This window comes from Schistocerca serialis, chromosome 4 (genome assembly GCF_023864345.2).
Source record: "Schistocerca serialis cubense isolate TAMUIC-IGC-003099 chromosome 4, iqSchSeri2.2, whole genome shotgun sequence".
Classification (NCBI taxonomy): domain Eukaryota; kingdom Metazoa; phylum Arthropoda; class Insecta; order Orthoptera; family Acrididae; genus Schistocerca; species Schistocerca serialis.
Window position 1 is genome coordinate 450,192,673 of NC_064641.1, and position 23,852 is coordinate 450,216,524.

Genomic DNA, 23,852 nt, shown 5'->3' on the forward strand with positions numbered 1-23,852 from the left:
CAGAGTACACGAAACGCATCTGTTTCAAGGGATTAAACTGAAAAATTTGCTTGATTTGGTAGGTGTACGGACTTGTTTGACACATCCGTTGCTAAATACGAACGAATCTTGACAAATTTTCCCTTTTGCAAGGGCCTTAAAACGTTATTAAAAGTTTAATCTTCCATTCGAAGAAAGCTAATGTAGATAATCATCGGCTTCTGACAGCAATATACCCTTTAGCAGATTTTCAGGGTCAGTCCCCTCGATCTGCGGCTTCTTTTTGTTGTTTGTATTCTTAAAACACTGCGCAGTAAATGCTTGCATTGGGCGCACAGGGAGTGTCACGTGTCCTCTACTGTGGCTGGTTCACGGAAACGAAACAGAGCAGTTAATTTGTCGGACTTTTTTCTTGTGAAGTGCTATATTTTGCCCTTTTCGTGTTTTACAGTTCCACTTCTGTCTTCCCAAGTATCAAAGGATTATTGTAAACTCATCATTTTTGTATAATTCCTAAAATAAAATGTGGGAAACGCTTTGTCTTGTCTGTCTATCAGCATGTTACCTATTGTCACACTATTGAACCGCCAACAGAATCAATTTGGAATTACGAAAGATGAAAAGATGACATGTCTGCCCACATACACACACACGATCTCGTTTCTATTGCGGGTAAACGGAAGTGCTAATATTTGAAGGTTTTGTGGCATTGTCTTTCAACGCTTAGGTGAAGAAGACATAGTTCTGTCAGTTTCTGAGAGTATGGTGCAAACATATTTTTATCTTGCTTGTTTGTTCGCGGGCTACAATGAAGCGTGGAATTAAATTAGGAGCCGTTATCTTTCTTGTCTGTGTTTTTATTATCATCGTTGCGCCAGGAAAGTTTAGTTACCAGCATACTCTAGACGTGAGTAGATTTCTCAGCGTTAGATTGTGTACAACATTGTGCAGTGCTACATTAACTGTGAAATTGTGGTTATTGCAGATGGCAATCGACTGGAAAACTGTTGATATTTTGGGTAAAGAAATTCCTGAAGAAGCTATTAAGAAAAAAAATGATGTACAAATCACTTCCCACACGCATAAAATACACGTATGTACGCCAAGTTTTGTACGAATCCAACGTTTGTTCACATTAGCGTTTTAATACAATAGTAAAACATATGTCATTTAATAGGGCGTTGACATGTTTTACCGAGAAGCCGAAATTCCAAATGGTGTAAAGGCATCCGGACAATCGCTTCTTTTCCTACATGGACGAAGTTTTAAGTCAGAAACCTGGGAAAATCTTGGGACACTGCAGTTAATGGCAGCATTAGGTCATAAAACGGTTGCAGTTGACTTACCAGGTAACTTCAAGACTTTTAAACGACACGTTATAATGACTACAAAATAAAAATGTATGTGGAATCACTAATGCATCCGGTATTTTCATATTTTAGTAGAATTATATTGGACCTCAGATATTTGCCCTCAGAATTGGAGGTACCTGTTTAATATGTATTTAAGTACTTATATTTTGACTAACTCTCGTACTTTGTGCTATGACTCCTCATTTTGATAATATTACTTTTTATCAATCTATTCATTATACTGACATTTCAGTACCTGTTTGCAATAACAATACCTGTGCAGAAGGTTGTAAGGGACTTCAAACGAAAGGACCATCTAATCTTTGTACTGAATTCACAATTTATTCAAGTGACAAAGTGGGAACTTGCCCAGAACACATTTTATGTGCTGAAAATTTCAATACATTGTATACTGTAATGATACATTAAGATATAAGTAACATGAAGCAGTAGATAGATGCCTGAACAGGGGAGTACTCTCCCCCCTCCCAGAACTTTGCAACCTGTAACTCTAGACAGAAAGTGATACCGTGAGGAAGGAGAAAGTACTTTAACCCTGTGGTGCATTAATTTCACTGCAGTGGACAACTTCTAATGGTCAATTCTCTGCCATTTTCAATCAGTCGTGAGGCTGCAAATGCAGGCAGTGCACAACACCAGTAGGGAGTGTGCACTGCAGTGATCTGTGTGCATTTCCAGCCTCAGGACTGATTGAAAATGGTAAAGTTGTCCACTGTAGTGGACACTATGTGCCACAGGGTTAAGGTTACTAATAAAATTAAATTATGTGTGTGACAGAGAGAAATGTAAACCTCATGAGAGTGAAAACATAAAGAGGATTATGAATTTGGCGGGACCATCAAGATTAATAAGCCTTTGGCGAATATTATAAATACATTCTCCAGAGAGGAAATGTATCCTGATGAGTTAAAAATAGCAATAATGGGTCCACTGAACCTACTGATTCTGGATGTCGGCTTCGTAATATAGGCTAATGTAATGGAATGATAAGGTGGCATGTCATATCCTATGTGCTTTTATACAAACAGAAAGAGTGCAGGCCACTGACAGTATTTCTTTTGTGTTTGTATCAGATTTTGAAATGGTTGGTTGGGGTGACAATGATCTGTAATGTAACCCATAGTTGAGGTTACGTTGGAACATGACAGTTTGGTTGAGGTGGCAGAGTCACAGGATGTAAATACTTCATCTTAGATAATAGTGAAATAATTACTTATCCATTGCGTGGCCCAAGGTCAAGATTTTTTTATGTTGAAAGGTGGTAGTTTAAGTCAGTTAAGTGGCATCGATTGCTTCAGTTGATCGACAAAAGATAGACTTTTGTATCAGAAAGGGAAAAATTGGCTTAACTAATTACGGAAAAATTGCAATATTGGGCTAAAACTATGTCTTACTTTCTCTCCCTCCCCAAAATTTTGGTTGTGGTGACAGACTGATATATATAGTGCAGCCTGAGGTCTAGCCTCAGTTGGAAGGTGACAGTTTGGTTGAGAATTGAAGCCTATTGTTTACAATCACACCATACTGCAAAATGCAAGGGGTTCCAATACTTACCTTGTGTCTTCCTGAAGATATTCAAATATTCTTTGATTTAACATCAGAGAGAATCCTAACCATAAACTGTATTATTTCATTTTCACAAGAGCATAATTTAATCATAGCTAACACTGAAAGAAGGTTATATATGTTGAAGAGACCTGGAGACAATGGAGGGTTTCAGAGTGATTATATAATGGTAAGACAGAGATTTCAGAACCAGTTTCTAAATTGTAAGACTTTTCAGTGGCGTATGGGGGAACTGACCTCAATTTATTGGTTTTGAACTGTAGATTAATACTGAAGAAACTGCAGAAATGTAGGAATTTAAGGAGATGGAACCTAGATAAACTGAAAGAACCAGACATTGCAAAGATTTTCAGGGGGAGCATTAGGGAATGATTGACAGGAATAGGAGAAAAGAATGCGGTAGAAGAACAATGGGTAGCTTTGAGAGATGAAATAGTAAGGCAGCAGAAGATAAAATAGGTAAAAAGATGAGGGCTAGTAGAAATCCTTGGGCAAAATAAGACTTTAAATTTAATTGATGAAAGGAGAAAATATAGAAATGCAGTAAATGAAGCACGCAAAAGGGAGTACAAATGTCTAAAAAATGAGATTGATAGAAAGTGCAAAATGCCTGAACAAGAATGGCTAGAGGATAAATGTAAGGCCGCAGAAGCATATATCACTAGGGTAAGGTAGATGCCGCCTGCATGAATATGAAGAGTTCAGATGGAAAACCAGTCCTAAGCAAAAAAAAGGAATGCAGACAGGTGAAAGGAGTATATAGAGGGTCTATACAAGGGAGATGTACTTGAGGGCAATATTATGGAAATGGAAGGGGTTGTAGATGAAGATGAGATAGGAGGTATGATACTGCATGAAGAATTTGACAGAACACAGAAATACCCGAGTCAAAACAAGGCCCAAGGAGTACCCTACACAACATTCCGTTAGAACTGTTGATAGCCTGAGGAGAGCCAGCCACGACACAATTCTTCCATCTGGTGGGCAAGATTTATGAGACAGGCGAAATACCCTCAGACTTCAAGAAGAATATGATAATTCGAATTATTTAGAAAGCATGCGCTGACAGGTGTGAAAATTACCGAACTATCAGTTTAGTAGGTCACGATTGCAAAATACTAACATGAATTCTTAACAGAATATGCCACGGTTGCAAAATGCTGACACGGATTCTTTACAGAATGGACAATAAACAGTTTAGACAAGAAAAGAGTAGAAGCTTTTAAAATGTGGTGCTACAGAAGACTGCTGAAGATTAGATGGATAGATCATGTAACTAATGAGGAGATACTGAATAGGATTGGGGTGTAGATAAATTTGTGGCACAACCTGACTAGAAGAAGGGATTAGTTGGTAAGACATATTCTGACAAGGTAACCTCCCTATCGCACCCCCCTCAGATTTAGTTATAAGTTGGCACAGTGGATAGGCCTTGAAAAATTGAACAGAGATCAATCGAGAAAACAGGAAGAAGTTGTGTGGAACTATGAAAAAAAAAAGCAAAATATACAAACTGAGTAGTCCATGTGCAAGGTAAGCAACATAAAGGTAACTCTGAACTCGGGAGCACCGTGGTCCCGTGGTTAGCGTGAGCAGCTGCGGAACGAGAGATCCCTGATTCAAATCTTCCCTCGAGTGAAAAATTTATTTTCGCAAAGTTATGATCTGTCCGTTCGTTCATTGACATCTCTGTTCACTGTAATAAGTTTAGTGTATGTGATTTGCGACCGCACCGCAAAGCGGTGTGATTAGTAGACGAAAGGACATGCCTCTCCAATGGGAACCGAAAACATTTGATCGCAAGGTCATAGGTCAACCGATTCCTCCACAGGAAAACACATCTGATATATTCTATATGACACTGGTGACAGATAATAATTGTCTGAAAATAAAAAATTGAACTCTTTACTCAAGGGAAGACTTGAACGCAGGACCACTCGTTCCACAGCCACTCACGCTAACCACGGGACCACGGCGTTCCTGAGCTCGCTTTTTCTTGGATGTTGACTATCTTCCACATGGACTACTCAGTTTGTATATTTTGCTAATTTTTTTTTTCATAGTTCCACACAACTTCTTCCTGTTTTCTCGATAGATCTGTGTTCAGTTTTTCAAGGCCTATCCACTGTGCCAACTTATAACTAAATCTGAGAGGGATGCGAAGGGGAGGTTCCCTTGTGAGGCATCAAGGGATCACCAATTTAATACTGGAGGAAGTGTGGGGGCTAAAAGTCGTAGAGGGAGACCTAGAGACTAATTCAGTAAGCAGATTCACAAGGATGTAGGTTGCAGTAGTTACTCAGAGATGAAGAGGCTTGCACAGGATAGAATAGTGTGGAGAGCTGCATCAAACCAGTCTTTGAACTGAAAACCACAGCAAAGACAGGACCTCGACACATGCTAGTTCATAGATCAGAAACCACCAGGAATGTCAAAAGTATTGTTGGTAAATGGTCTACCACTTAACATAGGCACCGAAAAAATTCATCCAATTCTGTGCAAGGTGACTGTTTGCCACATTTATATATTTAATGGGAAAATTTTAGGAAAGTGTGGTTCATCTGTAAAGGTGACCTTTTGTAAGACTCTGGTGCGACCAGTTCTTGAGTACTACTCAAGTGTTTGGGATTCCCACCTGATTGGACTAAAGGAAGACATCAAAGCAATTCAGAGGACAGCTGATTGTTACCGCTAGTTTCGATCAACGCACGACTATGACGGAGATGCATTATGAACTCAAATGGGATTGGAACAAAGACAATGTTCTTTACGAAGAGCACTATTGAGACAATTGAGAGAACCTCCATTGTAGAACTATTCTACTGCCACCAACACATATTTCTCATTAGGACCATGAAGATAAGATTAGAGATATTACAGCTCGGACAGATACATATAGACAGTTTTTCCCGTTACTCTATTTGTAAGTGAAACAGAAAAGGAAATGACTATTATGGATAAGTGTACCCTCCGGTCTGCAACATATGGTGGCTTGCGGTGTATTTGTGTAGATGTATATATTCTCATCACTACAGGATGAAGGAAAGGAAATGTTTATGAACTGGTTGTTCAAACTTCATGGGTGTTCATATTGATCAGCACTTTAATTTGAAATCAAATATTATAGATTTCCTCACATTGTTTCTCAGTAAAATTTACTGTTGACTTTGGTGATAAAAACATTAGAAAATTATTGTATTTTGCCTAGTTCCTTCTGTTGTTGTTATATGACAGAATTTTCTAGGGTAACTCCACACACAGCATTCATTGCACAGAAACGTGGTGTAAGTATGTCATCCTCAAAAAATTAGATACAAGCCAACTAATAATGCCCCTGTACTTTTCACAATATTTTTTCTCTCTTACGAAGTGCAGAATCGGGCATAATTTGAAAAATAGCATGTGCTATCTACAACTTAACCTTACTTTAGCATGGAAAGGAGCAAATTATGCAGCCATAAAAATATATCTCAACCTCCCTTATGAATTAGATACTGGGAAGTAATGAAAATGTTAAAAACAAGTAGTAATCATTTCTAATTGACAGTCCGTCTACTACATAGAAGAATTTCTGAATATGTAATATATATGTCCTTCGGTTCATTTAGTAAATTTTGTGTTAGGTTAAAATTAAAAAAATATATGTACACTCCTGGAAATTGAAATAAGAACACCGTGAATTCATTGTCCCAGGAAGGGGAAACTTTATTGCGACATTCCTGGGGTCAGATACATCACATGATCACACTGACAGAACCACAGGCACATAGACACAGGCAACAGAGCATGCACAATGTCGGCACTAGTACAGTGTATATCCACCTTTCGCAGCAATGCAGGCTGCTATTCTCCCATGGAGACGATCGTAGAGATGCTGGATGTAGTCCTGTGGAACGGCTTGCTATACCATTTCCACCTGGCGCCTCAGTTGGACCAGCGTTCGTGCTGGACGTGCAGACCGCGTGAGACGACGCTTCATCCAGTCCCAAACATGCTCAATGGGGGACAGATCCGGAGATCTTGCTGGCCAGGGTAGTTGACTTACACCTTCTAGAGCACGTTGGGTGGCACGGGATACATGCGGACGTGCATTGTCCTGTTGGAACAGCAAATTCCCATGCCGGTCTAGGAATGGTAGAACGATGGGTTCGATGACGGTTTGGATGTACCGTGCACTATTCAGTGTCCCCTCGACGATCACCAGTGGTGTACGGCCAGTGTAGGAGATCGCTCCCCACACCATGATGCCGGGTGTTGGCCCTGTGTGCCTCGGTCGTATGCAGTCCTGATTGTGGCGCTCACCTGCACGGCGCCAAACACGCATACGACCATCATTGGCACCAAGGCAGAAGCGACTCTCATCGCTGAAGACGACACGTCTCCATTCGTCCCTCCATTCACGCCTGTCGCGACACCACTGGAGGCGGGCTGCACGATGTTGGGGCGTGAGCGGAAGATGGCCTAACGGTGTGCGGGACCGTAGCCCAGCTTCGTGGAGACGGTTGCGAATGGTCCTCGCCGATACCCCAGGAGCAACAGAGTCCCTAATTTGCTGGGAAGTGGCGGTGCGGTGCCCTACGGCACTGCGTAGGATCCTACGGTCTTGGCGTGCGTCGCTGCGGTCCGGTCCCAGGTCGACGGGCACGTGCACCTTCCGCCGACCACTGGCGACAACATCGATGTACTGTGGAGACCTCACGCCCCACGTGTTGAGCAATTCGGCGGTACGTCCACCCGGCCTTCCGCATGCCCACTATACGCCCTCGCTCAAAGTCCGTCAACTGCACATACGGTTCACGTCCACGCTGTCGCGGCATGCTACCAGTGTTAAAGACTGCGATGGAGCTCCGTATGCCACGGCAAACTGGCTGACACTGACGGCGGCGGTGCACAAATGCTGCGCAGCTAGCGCCATTCGACGGCCAACACCGCGGTTCCTGGTGTGTCCGCTGTGCCGTGCGTGTGATCATTGCTTGTACAGCCCTCTCGCAGTGTCCGGAGCAAGTATGGTGGGTCTGACACACCGGTGTCAATGTGTTCTTTTTTCCATTTCCAGGAGTGTATAAAGTTACGCAAATAGCCAGCAAGTGACCACGTTTTACATGTGCAAAATCTGTATTTATAAACATGCTGACAAACTTTATATCATGGTGAGCTGTCATGAATATGGAAAAGAACTAAATCCACTGTCGGCATATTTCTTGAATAGTGAAAAGCATTTAATATGGTCAGCTTTGAGTTACTCGTTGCAAAACTTGTGAAATATGGAATTTGAGATGCTGTCTGTAATCAGGGGCGATTCTAGAAGTCTTACAAGGGGGAAGGGGGGGGGGGGGGCTAATGGGGGAGGGGTTTGGGGGAATGGAATATCATTTAACAAAAGGAGAGTTGGGGTCCTCCGGTGACATACTGGTAAAATTTTGTTACGCTTAAAGTAGTTTTTGGTAAGAGTTTTGTAGTTCAGGGTAAAAAATGTGTATTAATAAATAATAAGATGCCCATTTTAAGTTAAATGATATTTATTGGCTTAGATAGTGTGCTATTTGCCACTCTTATTCTTTTGTTAAAGTATGTTTGAAATACATTGCAACCTGTATTACTACGTAATTATAAAAAAATGGTTGAATCTGCTGGAGTAATATATTCTCTGATTTCTGAAGTCATTTTATCCAGTCTAATATGATACTCCTTTGCGGGGGGGGGGGGGGGGGGGGACTATAGCACCCCGCTCCCCTTGCCACTGTCCCTGTCTGTAACTGATGTTGTAGCTGTCTCTATGGAAAGGGGCAGTTTGCCGAAAACAGGAACTCTAATAAGTCTTTATCTTACTGGCCAAGTAAACAAAGAAAGTAAAATATATTGTTCCTACATGGCTTGGTTCCTGGTCCTGCCCTTTTCGCATTTTCGGGCCTATATTAATGACATGCCTAAGCATATTCCTAAGGCTAATTCATTTTTATATGCAGATAACACATAGGTACTGATAACAAGTGGAGAGAATACGCTTGATGGTGTAGTCAATGGAAACACTTCTGATATAAAATCCTGGTCTAAGCAAACATAATTTATGGACACACAGAAAACTATAAGCATGAATGTTACCACTTGCTTTGCAGATATACGCTGTGGCGGAAGTAGTCTTGATAATACACAAGAAAATTAAATTTCTTGGGCTTACTACACTAAAGTGGAAATAGAAGCTTCCAGAATGAATATTTCACTCTACAGCTGAGTGTGTGTTATTTTGGAAACTAGTTGATAACTACAGGCAGAATGAAACTGTGAAGGTTGGTTGTGTGTCATCCATGATAGCTCAGTTGGTAACAGCAGTGCCCACAAATGGCAAGCTTTTGGGCTTGAGCAGAGATCTGTCTCAGAGTTTTAATCTGCCAGGAATTTTCTTTCACATATGTAATTGAAAACCCTTCCACTGTACATTGTGCCTCGACTGCAAAGTGAAAACAAAGGAGCTCATCCTGATCAAAAGTTGGATATGACCTCATCAGAAGTCAGGACAGTGCATTGGCAGTGGCATACCGTGTAGTACACCTAAAATGAGACAGAAACAAGGCCGAATATTGGAGATGATGTGCTTCATTCTCAAGCAATGAATTAGAAGGATGAAACAACATAAACAAAGGCTTGCAATCTGTAATGACGTGGAACGTAGATCCATACAAGAACACACACAACTTTTTGAGGGCGTCTAAGATAACAAGTGCTTTCTTTTCAACTTGGGAGTAGTGCTGCTGAGCGGAGTTGTGTGTTTTTGACGCGTAAGCTATCGGATTCTCAGAACCGTCCTCACAGCTATGTGCAAGAATGGCCCTGTGACCATACTGAGAGACATCTGTAAACAAGACTGGGTGGTGGCTAGGATGGAAGGTAGACTGCAGAATGTAATTTAGATTTCAAAAGCGTGTTCGCAGGCCAGCGTCCACCAGAAAGCAGCATGTTTGTGAAGCAGTTCATAGAGAGGATGGGCCAATGTGGCCACACCTGAAATGAATTTACGATAGTAGGCAATTTTCTCTAAAAACATTGGAGTTTTTTGACATTGGAAGGGCGAGTCAGAGTTTTGACAGTGCCAACTTGATGATCCCGAGAAACCACAAACCCCAAACACACAATGGATGGCCGAAAAAAGTGGCACTTGGTCAAGTTGCACTTCAGCCCTGCTGTATGTAAGACTGTGAACAAGGAACATAAACTGCATTTTTCTCTTCCATGGATGCACCCATCATGACAATGGCAGAGAGGTAGTTGATGCACCCTGGAAGAGACTTCATCAATTGTTGCAGAAAATGCTGAAAAATCAAAGGGGTGCTACCAAACTGAATGGGACGTGCTGATTTTGGTACAACCCAGAGGGTGAGTTGATCATAAGGAGCTTTTTGAAAGCCTCATTCAATGAAACCTGTAAATAGGCTTTAGGTAAATTTATTTTAGGGAAAAGCTGGCTCTCTGTGAATTTGGCCAACAGCTTGTCTTGGCAGGGCAAAGGGCAAGTGTCACTGATAGATGAGCATTAATGGAAGCTTTTAAGTCACTGCAAAGGCAGAGCTGGACATTCAGTATTTAGACCACTCATTTGACATAATAGGCTGTATGACCCCAATGGTGTCAGTCTGTACATTTTTAATTTCACTTGATCGTGCAAAGCCATAGGGGTAGGGCAAGTAAGGAAAAAATGCAGCAGTACCGTAGGTTTCCTGATAATATGGGCTGTACAATAAGTGACATAACATTACTCATCTGAAAAAAAAAGAGGGAAGAACGCAGAATAACGCTTATCTAACTGCTGGTAAGGCCTGCTTGGTAACAAGGTGCAATGCATCTGCAATGAAAAAACCAAAAGCATCCAGACTGAGCAGATTGTTGGCATCAGCATCATTAACTACCAAAAAAGTTAAGGAACAGACCACAGATGTATATGCAATGGGAGCCATAAATTGCCCCCATATTGGAATATTCTGCCTGTTGTAATTCACCAAACGTCAATTAATTGGAGACAACACTTGAGATCCCAAGTCCACATAGATTTGTGTGTTCATAAATGTAACAGCTGCACCCATGTCCACTTGTAGCCTGAGTTCTTTGCCCATCACTCACACTTCAATAAACAGTTTGTCTAATTTGTAAGCAGGAGACAGGCAATTAACATCCATATCCATTTCTGCAGCTGGGAACAATACACAGATACTGTATGTCATTTTTTCCAGTAGTTGTAAGTCACCTAGCACTTAAGGCACATGGTCCTGTCATGTTGCACAGTATGGGCAAGATGGGAGTGCTGCATATGTTGTGGCTGTTTTTGTTTAGGGCACATCAATGTCCTGTGTTGCAGAGGCTGTGTATGCATGGCTACCTCACGGTCCTCCTCCTGGGAATTGACTGATGCCTGATGACCAGAAATAGAGCCACCATGGTCACCAAGCCTCAATCTGATCACCAGCAGAATGAGATACCTTGAAAGATTGACCAACATTTCAGCTAAAGATGGATTCTCCCACTGTAGTGCATGTTGATGCGCCTCCTTGTCCAGGGCAAACCGAATGGTGGTAGCACGGACCGTAGAAGTTGCATAGGAATCCTGATGAACATCAGTAACAAACTGACATATGCAACTGAGGCTGTGGAGTTTATCTGACCAAGCCCAGTGGGACTAATGGAGCTGTTTATGACAGTGATAGACCTCAGTCCATGCTGCAATGATGTATGCACTCACAGTGACAACTGGACAACAACTTATGCTTATCATTGAGCAAAGCTGATGCTGGTTCCTGGAGCAGGGCTAACTGGTAAACAGCTGGTAAATCCGAGGGGAAATTTAAGAAAGGAGCAAACCCTTACATGTTTGCAACTGTCACACCCAAAACAAGGAAGTGTTGCCAACGCCACTTCTTTAAGGGTCTCAGTCATCGGCTGCATCATCCTAAGGGGCAAATGGCGAGGAGTAGGCTGATGGCATAGAAGACTGCATAGTCGATGTGACTGAAAATTTGTGGTAGCATCCATAAGAGCTTGCTGCTGCTCGAGGAGATATTCGAGTACTGCCTCCATGGACATTAGAACCAACAAAACAACCAAATAGGCTTAACACCTGGAAGTGAACACCACACTCATAACCAGTTGTGCCATAATGCTAGACTCAAACAGTAGTGTGGCTCGACCACAAAGAACAAAAGTTTATTTGTCCACATTCAAGTAAACAACAAGCACAGAAATGGTACAATAAACAGCAGAATACAATCTGAGGTCAAGCACCTGCTGTGCTGTGCTTATATAGAGGGCTCCAGTAGATGGCATGTTGGGTGCCGTGCAGTGTGCCCAAGTCACGGACAGCGGCTGGCGCACTCAGGTGCTGTTGACAGAGTATTTGAGTATAGAATGCTGGTGGCCAGGTGCCGTGACACGTGTCCAGATGTGATGCACAGGGTTATAGTGCTGAGGATACTGGTCAATGATCTGGGATTTTTTTTCTGATTTTCAACATTAGACATATTGTCTGCAAACAGAACTGATGGGGAGCTGATATTTAATGGTAAATCATTAACACAGAATGGAAATAGGACTGAGCCAGGTATGGAGCCTTGTGAAACACCCTGAGCTATTATTTTCCAGTCAGAATTATAATTTATCCCATTTGAAGTAATGCCAACTCTTTCCTTTCTGTTGCATAAGGGATTTAAGCCATTGTAGATTGCTGCACCTAATGCCATACGTGTCAAGTTTGTAAATAAATAAGGCATAGTTTACAGAATCAAAAGCCTTTGTGAGGTCACAGAAAATTCCTACTACCTTATTGCTCTTCTCTAATGATGTACTTATCTTGTCAACAAAATTGATTTCTGTTAAAATCAATATTTGTTCCTAGAGGAGATGTTCTGCTATAACCAGCTCATCTCATTGGAAAACAGTTTCTTGTAACAGTTGTACAATGGAATATTTTGCTGTGAGGTATTGGATTTGGGTAACAGCAAATATCTCAAATATTGTAGATATGACAGGGAGACCTGAGATAGGACAATAATTTCCTATAATCTCTCTTGATCCCTTTTCGAAAAGTGTTTATCTTTGGCATACTTCAGCACACCGGGAAGCAGAATCTCCAAAACAATAATTAATTGCTTGAGCTAGTGGATGTATGATTGTATTGTGTATTGCTTTTACAACTTTAGTGGGTATTTCATACCAACCTGCAGAATTTTTGTTTTTTATGCTAAAATTGCATTCTCTGTGTCCTTCATGGAAACTTCTGAAAACTTTGTAAGGTGTTCAGAATCTTTATCAAGGCCAAAGGGATATCTATTGTTGTAATAATCTGTTACGCTGACATCAAACTTCACTACAGTTATAAAGAATTCATTGAAACATTCTTGCGTTTGGGTTGGACATACACGCTTACGTATCTGTGTACCTAATCAGTGATAATTAATTGTCCATTGTACTTTGCAACCTTACATTCAACAAAAATACTTGAATTCTGGTAATTCTAGCCATAATTATTCTGCCTCAGCGTAGATTAGTATAGCTCATAAATGTACTTTATAAAATTGTTTCTCATGGCTGCTAAAACTACATTGGTTACCTGTTTTTTCATAAATAACTCGCCCCAACTTCATTATATTGATGTACTGCGTATCATATGTACAGATATTTAATGATCACATTTAAAGGACAAATAAGAATGAAAGGAAATGAAACAAGTAAAGGGAGCAGAGACAGATGTATGGCGGTGGAAGTTAAAAGACTGAAGGGTGCGTGGGAGGGACAGTTCCCATTTACAGAATTCAGAGTTACTGCTACACAGTGTTGAGGATGAATGTATATGTATGATCCAATTAGTATGTGTTGTGAACTGCTGAATCTGACCACACTGATCTGCAAAAAGATCGTGTATGCCATTTTCCTGGATATTGGACTATACATTTTCAGATCCACCAAATAACCTTTGTATGTATAAACCAGTCAACCATAAACCGTATATCATTTTCACTTTCGTGTTTGATATTCCATACTCACTAACAAGTCTCTCAGTTATGGCCATTTTTCATATTTGTTCTACAATTGAACTGAAGGTTCCACATTATTCTCACACTGAGTGCACAAATGTGTTACATTCTAATGCGCTTTTAATTCTTAAGCCACACCTGCTGACCAGCCACAAATAGCATAACTCTTATTGTTTTGTCTGAGTAATAGCAGTCATTGTTACCAGCTTAAACAGCAACAGATCAGCATTTGATTTTGTGCCATTTACTTTCATGTGTGCTGAAGTGAATAGGATCTTATCTTGTCTGTCTTAATTTAGCTGTCTTATTATGTAAGGTTATTATTGTTACATGTGTGTATTGACTGTGTCCGGTTTAATTGCTTTTCCCTCCACATGGTAGCAGTAAGAAGTGTCTCAACTGATTCTTAAGTTAGTGTTCTTGAGGTTTTTAGCTTAAATTATTTGGTTATATTAATGCGTACTGTCTGTTCCTTTGAAAGAACAGACACCACGCAGATTCCGCAGCTTCAAAACATTAAATTTAAATGGAAGGGGGATTGCTGCTGTCAGCTACAGTGGGACATTAAGTGGAGTCAGTGGCAACAAGCGAAAATGCATACCATCCGGGATTTGAACCCGGCATCTCTTGCTTGCTAGGCAGATAGGTGGCACTCGGTGGGAGTGTGGATTGGCTGTGAGGCGTACTGAGATAGCATGTGCAGTTGCAGTAACATTGTGTCCCAGATGGCACAGTGGTTATTGCACCTGCCTAGTGAGCAGGAGATCCCTGGTTCAAATCCTGGTCCAGTACACATTTTCGCTCATTGCCACTGATTCCGCTTAATGTCCTGCTGCAGCTGATAACAGTGATTCCCCTTCTACTTACATATAAATTATTCGGTTTTAGTATTTTTTTTTTTTTTTTTTTTTTTTTTTTTTTTTTAATTTTCTTAAGCTAAGATTATTCTGTTTGGTTGTGAAAGATGCCTAGGGACCGTACTAGTTATAGAAGCTGTGTTGCCTACTGTCTACAGGCTTTGGCTGCTGTCCAGAGCTGTGCTGGAGTGAGGGTGCCCAGCATAAAAACTCTGGCACCTAAGGTGCCTTTGATGTCACCTGAGATCTCGAGCTGTACATTCTGATGTGACTGAGGAGATTGGTCAGCTATGTCAGGGGTAGAATGACAGACTGTTCACAGATCGTGAGTCTTTGACTACAAGGATATCAATTGCCTGGTTGTCGTTGACATAGTCTGTTGCTGGAAAGACTCTCGAGCTAGCCTCAGTTGTTTAATCTGTTGCAAATGAGATTGCTCTTTTTAGAATGGCCAGAAAAACACACAGGGAAAGATTTGGTCTCATTGGGTACTCATGTATCGGAGGAGAAGGGTTGGCGTGAAGAGTGTAATCGAGACTATAGAGGGAAGAAACAGCCAGCTTGGATGCCTTTGTTAGTGGCTTATTTACTGTCAAAAACAGTCACACATAGTGAGATGAATGCCAATTCAGGATGCCACACCATCTGGGAGAAGCTGTGCATGAAAAATGGCCCAAAAATATTAACTGGTTATCTATAGCAGCAAGTACATGAAGTATCAAATTGATTAAAAACTTCCAAGAAAGGTCAGTGAGTCTAAAACCATCAGTTCTCTTATCATGCTGTTGTAATGGGGAAGAGTGCAGTTTTCCAGGTTGTGAGATTCATAAGTTTAATACAGATGGCAGGGTTGAAGATCTACCGAGTGTTGTATTAAATGTCTTTTCAGAAATTTATCTAGGATAATTAGACAATCTACACACGATGGTGAGAACTTGAATCTCATGTAAACAACAAGATACGATTCCAGATTGAAAATTTTGCAGGAGCGCTTTTGCGAAGTTTGGTAGGTTGTAGATGAGGTACTGGCAGAAGCAGAGCTGTGAGGATGCATCATGAGTTGTTCTTGTATTCCTCAGTTGGTACAGTATTTTCCCGTGAAAGACAAAGATCCTGAGTTAGAGCCTCAGCCTAGCACATGGTTGTAATCTGCCAGGAAGTTTAATAAGGTATGAACTTTACAATTTATTAAAATTTGAGAAAGGAATTGGTGACCTTATGGCAATTGGATCTGAATGATTACTTGTTTCCATTTCGCGACCGATCGGACCTTAATTTTGGAATAACCCTCGTACATTTTCTTTCACATATTCATCAACTGTATAAAAAGATTTCTCTATCAGGTACTCCTTGAGAGTTAGTTTGAATGCCGGCAATATTTTGTGAAGGCATTTGATGTGTGGTGGGAGAGCATTAAACAGCTTAATGCTGGAGTAGTAAGCTCCTTTTTGAACCATAGTGAGACTTTTCAGTTCAATGTCCAGACTGTTATTGGTTCTCATGTTAAAGTCATGAAATTGGCTATTATCTTTGTAGATAGAATGGTTTTTATAGACAAAGGTCAACAAGGAAAAGATATATTGTGAGGAAGTGGTAAGGATCCCAGTCTTTCGAAACAAGTGCCTGTGATGGACACCATTCATTATTCTAATGGCTTTTTTTTAATGCAGTGATTATTTTCTTTGTGAGAAGTTGGTTCCCCCAGAATATAATAGTATATGACATTAATGAATGAAAATAGCCAAAGTATGAAGCCTTAATGGTGTCCACTTCAGCCACTGAAGCAATAACCCGTAGTGCAAATATTGCTGAGCTAAGTGTTTTATAAAGATGAAGAATGTGTGCTGATGAGTTACGTTTCCTGTCTATATTTATCAGGAATTTTGTAATCTCAGGTTTTTATATTTCTTGATCTCTGCTCTTAATGTTAATTTCTTCCAGATTTCTTTGTGGAGTATGGAATCCCATATAAAGGGTTTTATCTGTATGAGTGAGAGACCATTTTAAGAAACCCAGTTTACAATATCTTTGAAAACTTTATTCGTAGTTTGTTCAAGATTGCTGTCTGTAAAATCGTCAATTAGAATTGTGGTGTCATCTGCAAAAAGAGTAAATTTACTGATTGTAACAGAAGAAAGTGGGAGATCATTAATGAAGATGAGAAATAGCAGTGGACCCAAAACAGAGCCTTGTGGCACACCACAACTTACTGAGCCCCACGCATATGAAGCAGATTCTCTGGATGAGCCATTCAGCATTACAGTCTGCTTTCGGTCCTTTAGGTATGATTAGAGCCACAAACCAATGGTACCATCCAACCCATTATATTCTGCCTTTTTCAAAAGGACTAGACAGTTTACACAATCAAAGACTTTTGAGAGGTCACAAAAAATACCTACTGGAGACATTTTTTGTTCATGGCTTCCAGAACTTGGTTGGTAAAACAGAATACTGCTTGTTTTGTAGAAAGACCAGCATGAAATCCAAACTGACTCTTGTTTAGGATATTGTGGAAGCTAAGATGATTGACAATCAGCCTGTGCATGAGTTTTTCAAGAATTTTGGAAAAGATGGTTAAGAGGGATATTGGGCAATAGTTTGTAACATTGTTTTTCTCACCTTTTTTTAAACAGTGGTATCACTACAGCTAGTTTTAGCCTGTCGGGGACTATTCCTTCTTGCAGAGATATATTGAATTTATTGCAAAAGTCAAGACTTATATATTTATAGCAATATTCCACTATTTTACAGGAAATATTGTCCACACCAACAGACTTCTTATTTTTTAATGAGGTAATAATTCTTTCAATCTCTTTTACTGTAACACGAGGTAAGGGGGTCTATTACTGATAGCTTTCTGTAGAAGAGCCAATGACTCATCCGCAGAACCTTTACAGCTTGCCTTCTCTGCTGCTGACAAAAAGTGCCTGTTGAAGATTTCTGCAACCATTTCAGATTTCTTTACAATATTAGTATCTTGTTTAATTTCAATGGATGTCCTGTTCCCCCCCCCCCCTTTTTTTTTTATTGCTAGTTTCCCACTTTATTACATTCGAAATTGTTTGTATTTTGTTGTCAGACTTATCAATTTCAGACTTAATGCACATATTTTTTCATTTATTTATTACCTGCTTTAGGATGCTACAGTAAAGTTTGTAGTGCTGACATTTCTTTGGATCATTACAATATCCTTTGTTAATCCTGTTAGACATGGGTCTGTGGGTCCCACTCACGTGAGTAGTATTCTAGGATAAGTTGCACGAGTGTTTCATAAGCACTCTCATTTATAGAGTGACTGCATTTTCTCAGTATCCTACCAATAAACTGAAGTCTGACTCCTTTATCTGCAATGTAGTCTGTGTGACCATTCAATTTCATGTCTGCACAGATTGTTGTAGCCAGGTATTTGTATGAGTTGACTGATTCAATTCATATTATTGACATAGAACTACTTTTTTTTTAATTACAGTATCTTAAGTTGTTGAACATTTATTTATTGGTCCTGTGAATGTAGGACTGTACAGTGTACAAAAAGTATTGGACCATTTCTTAATCAATATACACATCTCTTGAAATTTTTTACAGACATCAGTTTAACAAAAGGTAATATTACACAATATTACTGTTTACACATTATAAAAACAATCTTAATTGATGGTACAGTTTTGCTTGTCTAGATATCCCCTTTCTGTAGAGATGCAGTGCTTCACAAAGTGACCCTTCACTGTTGATCTGAAAATGTTTCAGTCTATTATTATTCTTTTGGAATTTGGGAATGCATTATACAGTTTGATGCCAGGATGAGGTATGCTTTCCTGTAATGGTGCTGTATTTGTCAGTTGTCCATATACATAATTTGTTTGTCTTGTGTGTACAGATTCATTGCAGGTGATGCATGGGCTGTTACTGTTCAATTTCTCTTTTATATTAATAACATTTTCAAGTATGTAAAGACATACAAGTAGAGTACTTTATTTTTCTTGAGTAGTGGTTTGCATGATGATCTCTGGTCTATCCCTTCCATTAGTCTAATGATCTTTTTTCTGTAATCTAAATGATCTCAAACTTACTCCACAATTTGCCCAAAATAGTGCACAATATTCCAATTTTGAGTGGACATAGCAAAATATATCGTCCTGAGATTATCATATGATGTGCAATTTCTTAGTAATTGTATTATGAAACAAGTTTTACTCAGTTTTATGTTCATGTAGTCTGTATGTCTGTTTCATGCTCAATTGTATCCATGTACCAAGAAAATTTGTACTCTGTTTTTCCAATTGTTCTTTCATTTATTTCAGTATGAGAAATAGCTGGTGTCCTATTCTGGGTGGTGAGTGTGTCCATTGCAACAGCTTTTTCCAGTTTGATTATAAAATTGCTTTCATCAGTGTATTCAGTTTCTGTTCAGTTTATTCACCATTGACCACATATGGCAGAATAGGTTTGAATATTAAATAAGCAATTAACAGTTTTTACCGTAACATTTTTACAATGTAATTCCATAACTTTTGTACGAGTGTTGGAACTTAAATAGTGGCAACTATTTATTCACAACCGATATAAAAGAGTTACATGTTTGCACCTGTTACTGTCCTTCAAAGTAGTTACCAGCATTGCTTAGAACCTGTTGCCAGCAATGTGAATGGCATAGTATACCGTTAGCAGAGCCTGTTCTGTTGATGGTGCGAATGGAATGGTCTGAAGTTATGGTGATTCTCATGTATGACTGTGATGGTGTTATCCTAACACATTATGTTCCTCCACGACAGACCATCAATGCACGGTATTATTGTTCATTCTTGGAGCATCACTTGCGACCAGCTTTGCGAAAGAAGCAGCAACACTTTCTGCACAACCCACCCATCATTTTGCACGACAATGCGCGGGCTCATACAGCGCAAGCTGTCACTGCTCTGTTTGGTCAATGGGACTGGGAAGTACTGTACCATCCATCATACTCCCCAGATTTAAGTCCGTGTGACTTTGATTTATTTCTGAAGATAAAGGAACCACTTTGTGGCATTCACTTCAGAACTGTTCCACAGATTCGATAGGCAGTAGACCACTCTATTCGCACCTTCAAGAGAACAGGCTCTGCTAATGGTGTACTACGCCTTCCACATCACTGGCAGTGGGTTCTGCACAACGCTGGTGACTGCTTTGAAGGGCAGTAACAGGTGCAAACATGTAAGTCTTTTGTATCGGTTGTGAATAAATAGTTGCCACTATTTAGGTTCCAACCCTCGTAAGTATCCTTAAATACTATTGTCAGTCGCATTTATTTCATATAGTTCGACTATCTTGTAAAATGGGTGTTTGAGTAACCAATCATATATCTCAATTTTGAAAATACTATAGGGTATTGCCCAAGTAGGTATTGGAAGTTTATTAAAAAAGTTTTAAGTGTGTTGTTTTGTGTGAGTTTGCAGTCTTTGTGACTCTGGTCTCAGTATATCGAGGTCCATGTTGCCTCTGGTAGTGGGAAGGTGTATAGTCTCACTCATTTAACTTGCTTTTGACATAAAGCAATGCTGTGTAGATATATAGATTAACATCAGTTAATAACTGGAGCTTGATAAAGAGGGGACAGCAGGGTTCCCTGCTCTTAATTTTTATATATTTTTCACTGACGTGACAAGTGTGTTCCCAAAGCAGTATACTGTAGGAAAAGTGTGATTGAAATAGGCCAAAATAGGCCACATTCGGATACTTTTCAGTGACCGCATCTGTCACTTTCCACATGAGATAGCATACTCTCGCTTTTCTCTTGCAGATGTGGCTAATATGTGCCTCACAGTTTAATTTGGAATCAATGTAAAAGCCTAACAATTTTATTGATTTGCTTTGCGCGGTTGTAGCTAAACCCAGAATTAGTTGCTGTAAGATTACATAGAAGCCCAATGAAAGAAAACCAATTCATTGTTAGTTCTAATGTTTCCTGTGCTGCCTGATACAGGTTTATCATGCCATGGTGCATACTGAGCAGTGTTATGTCATATGCATAAGAAACTATTGAATCTGCTCCTACAAGGTAAGTCAGATTGTTAATGGCAAAGATGAATGGAAAGGGGCCTAGGGCCAAGCCCTGTGGCACTCCACACCAGACTTCATTCTATGAGGAACATCTATTTTTAACTGATACAAACTGCCTCTTGTTGCTTAGGTATAATTTGATTACTGTTAAAGACGGGCTGTTTATGCCATTATATGCCAGTTTTGCAAGTAGGACATTAAATGGTATACAGTTGAAAGCTTTGCTGAGTTCACACAACACAGCTAATACTAGTTCCTTACTTTTAAGTGCAGTTAACATCTGGTTAACAACTTCAGTGACAGCAGTAGTGGTGTTTTTGCCTTTTTGGAATCCATACTGTCTGTTGGGGAGAAGTTCATGCTTTCCGAAATCATCGAGTTGTTCACGTGATATTGATTGGACTGTTGCCTGTAAACACATGGCCAGCCACTGTGGCCGAGTGGTTCTAGGTGCTTCAGTCCGGAACCACACTGCTGCTATGGTCGCAGGTTCCAATCCTGCCTCGGGCATGGATGTGTGTGATGTCCTTAGGTTAGTTAGGTTTAAGTAGTTCTAAGTCTAGGGGACTGATGACCTAAGATGTTAAGTCCTGTAGTGCTTAGAGCCATTTGAATCATTTGTAAATGCATGACACATCAGTGCTCTTGGAAGAGAGCTGTGGCTGTGATGTGGCTCTGTTGTTGTTCCCGCACAGTGATTTGCAAAGATGGAAAAAATTGAGATTCAAGCAGTGATTAAGTACTTCATAAAGAGATATATGAAACCAAAGGACATTCATGCCAACTTCCAGAATACACTGGAGGACTATGCTTCTTCATATTCAACTGTTGCCAAGTGGACAAATGAATTTAAATTTGGTCTGGAGAGCTTAGCTGATGATCCGCACAGTGGTCAGCCAATAAGTGTCACTACTCCAGAAATCATTTCAAAAGTGCACAAAATGGTCATGGAGGATCACTAATTCAAAGTGCGTGAAATTGCTCATGCTTGCCAGATGTCATCTGAAAGGGTATATCACATTTTAACTGAAGAATTAGAAATTAAAAAATTATCTACAAGATGGGTGCCGCGACTCTTGACGCTGGATCAAAAACGCATGAGAATGGACATATCGCAGCAATGTTTGGCTGGTTTTAGGAGAAACGAACAAGATTTTGTGCACCGATTTGTGACCACAGATGAAACTTGGGTTCACTACTATACCCTAGACACAAAACAGTCAAAGCAGTGGAAATATGCTGATTCTGCACCACCAAAGAAAGCAAAGACAGTTCCTTCAGTGGGATAGGTCATGGCATCAGTCTTCTGGGATTTGAAGGGGCATCTTGTTTGTAAATTCTCTCTCCACTGGGCAAACAATTACTGGAGAATACTATACTAACCTCCTGGACAAATTGCAACAAAAGATATGTGAAAAATGGCCAGGTTTAGCATCAAGACAACGCACGCCCGTACACATGTGCCTTCACTATGGCAAAATTACATGAATTAAGGTATGAATTGTTCCCACACCTGCCTTATTCACCCGATATGGCTCCATCAGACTTCCATCTCTTCCCAAAACTGAAAATTTTTCTTGGTGGATGAAGATTCACTTCAAATGAAGAATTGATAGCTGTAGTTGACAACTATTTTGCAGGCTTGGAGGAAACTCATTTTCTAGATGGTAACAAGACACTGGAACATTGTTGGACCAAGTGCATTAATCTACAAGGAGGCTATATTGAAAAATAAAAAAAATTCAGTGATGTACATACTTTATGTCCATTCTGTTCCGAGAACTTTTCAAACCATCCTTGTAGTTATTTAGGTGGTTGTACATTGTATTCTAAAAAAGTTTGGAGTAAACTGGGACAATAGAAATTGACCAGTAGTATTGGGGCAGATGCTAATCTCCCTTTTTTAAAACTGGCATCATCTCAGCAATTTGGAGTACATTGGGGAAAACTCCAGATTCTAAACACATATTATAAATGAAAGAAAGACGTGGGAAAGCACTGGTAGATAGACACAATTTAAAAAATCACACAAACACACACACAAAATTTTAAGCTTTCGCAACCCACGGTTGCTTCATCAGGAAAGATGGAAGGAGAAGGAAAGATGAAAGGATATGGGTTTTAAGGGAGAGGGTAAGGAGTCATTCCAATCCCGGGAGCGGAAAGACTTACCTTAGGGGGGACAACTTATTTTTTTTAATATATTTTCCCCATGTGGAATGTTTCTTTATAAAAAAACAAAGATGATGTAACTTACCAAACAAAAGCATTGGCATGTTGATAGACGCACAAACACACACCTGTCCTTTTTCCCCCCTAAGGTAAGTCTTTCCGCTCCCAGGATTGGAATGACTCATTACCCTCTCCCTTAAAACCCACATCCTTTCATCTTCCCCTCTCCTTCCCTCTTTCCTGATGAAGCAACTGTTATTCCACGTGGGAAAAATATATCTAAAAACAAAGATGATGTGACTTACCAAACCAAAGCGCTGGCATGTGGATAGATACACAAAAAAACACAAACATACACACACAATTCAAGCTTTCGCAACCAACGGTTGCTTCATCAGGAAAGAGGGAAGGAGAGGGAAAGACGAAAAGATGTGGGTTTTAAGGGAGAGGGTAAGTAGTCATTTCAATCCCGGGAGCGGAAAGACTTACCTTAGGGGGAAAAAAGGACAGGTATACACTCAAAATCCCTGCAGTCCCGCTATCCTCTGTGTCCTCGGTGGCTCAAATGACAGAGCGTCTGACATGTAAGCAGGAGATCCCGGGTTCGAGTCCCAGTCGGGGCACACATTTTCATCTGTCCCCGTTGATGTATGTCAACGCCTGTAAACAGTTAAGGATGTTCATTTCATTGTAATTTCGTACTTCAGGAGTTTGAGAACCTTGACACAGCTTTTATAATATCCTTGTGGGTGACAACTTTCCAGTGGAAGCCATACCTCTTCACGTGATTCAGTACTAAGGTCTAAAGCACATACATACATAAATACTTGTTCCGTAGATCATGAATACAACAT

The 23,852-nt window shown here is 40.1% G+C and overlaps 1 protein-coding gene across 2 annotated transcripts in view; it reads left to right on the plus strand.

Moving 5' to 3' along the window:
- Positions 1 to 335: 335 nt before the first annotated feature.
- The window catches only part of LOC126475088 (putative protein-lysine deacylase ABHD14B), a 58,211-nt gene continuing 34,694 nt past the window's right edge, over positions 336 to 23,852 (plus strand). Inside the window, exons 1-3 of one of the 2 annotated variants that reach the window (XM_050102657.1) lie at positions 336 to 886; positions 965 to 1,072; positions 1,157 to 1,328. In XM_050102657.1, coding sequence (XP_049958614.1) covers positions 788 to 886; positions 965 to 1,072; positions 1,157 to 1,328 — 379 coding nt within the window. In that variant the 5' untranslated portion in view covers positions 336 to 787. The remainder of the gene's footprint in view (positions 887 to 964; positions 1,073 to 1,156; positions 1,329 to 23,852) is intronic. The other variant, XM_050102656.1, reaches the window with a different exon arrangement.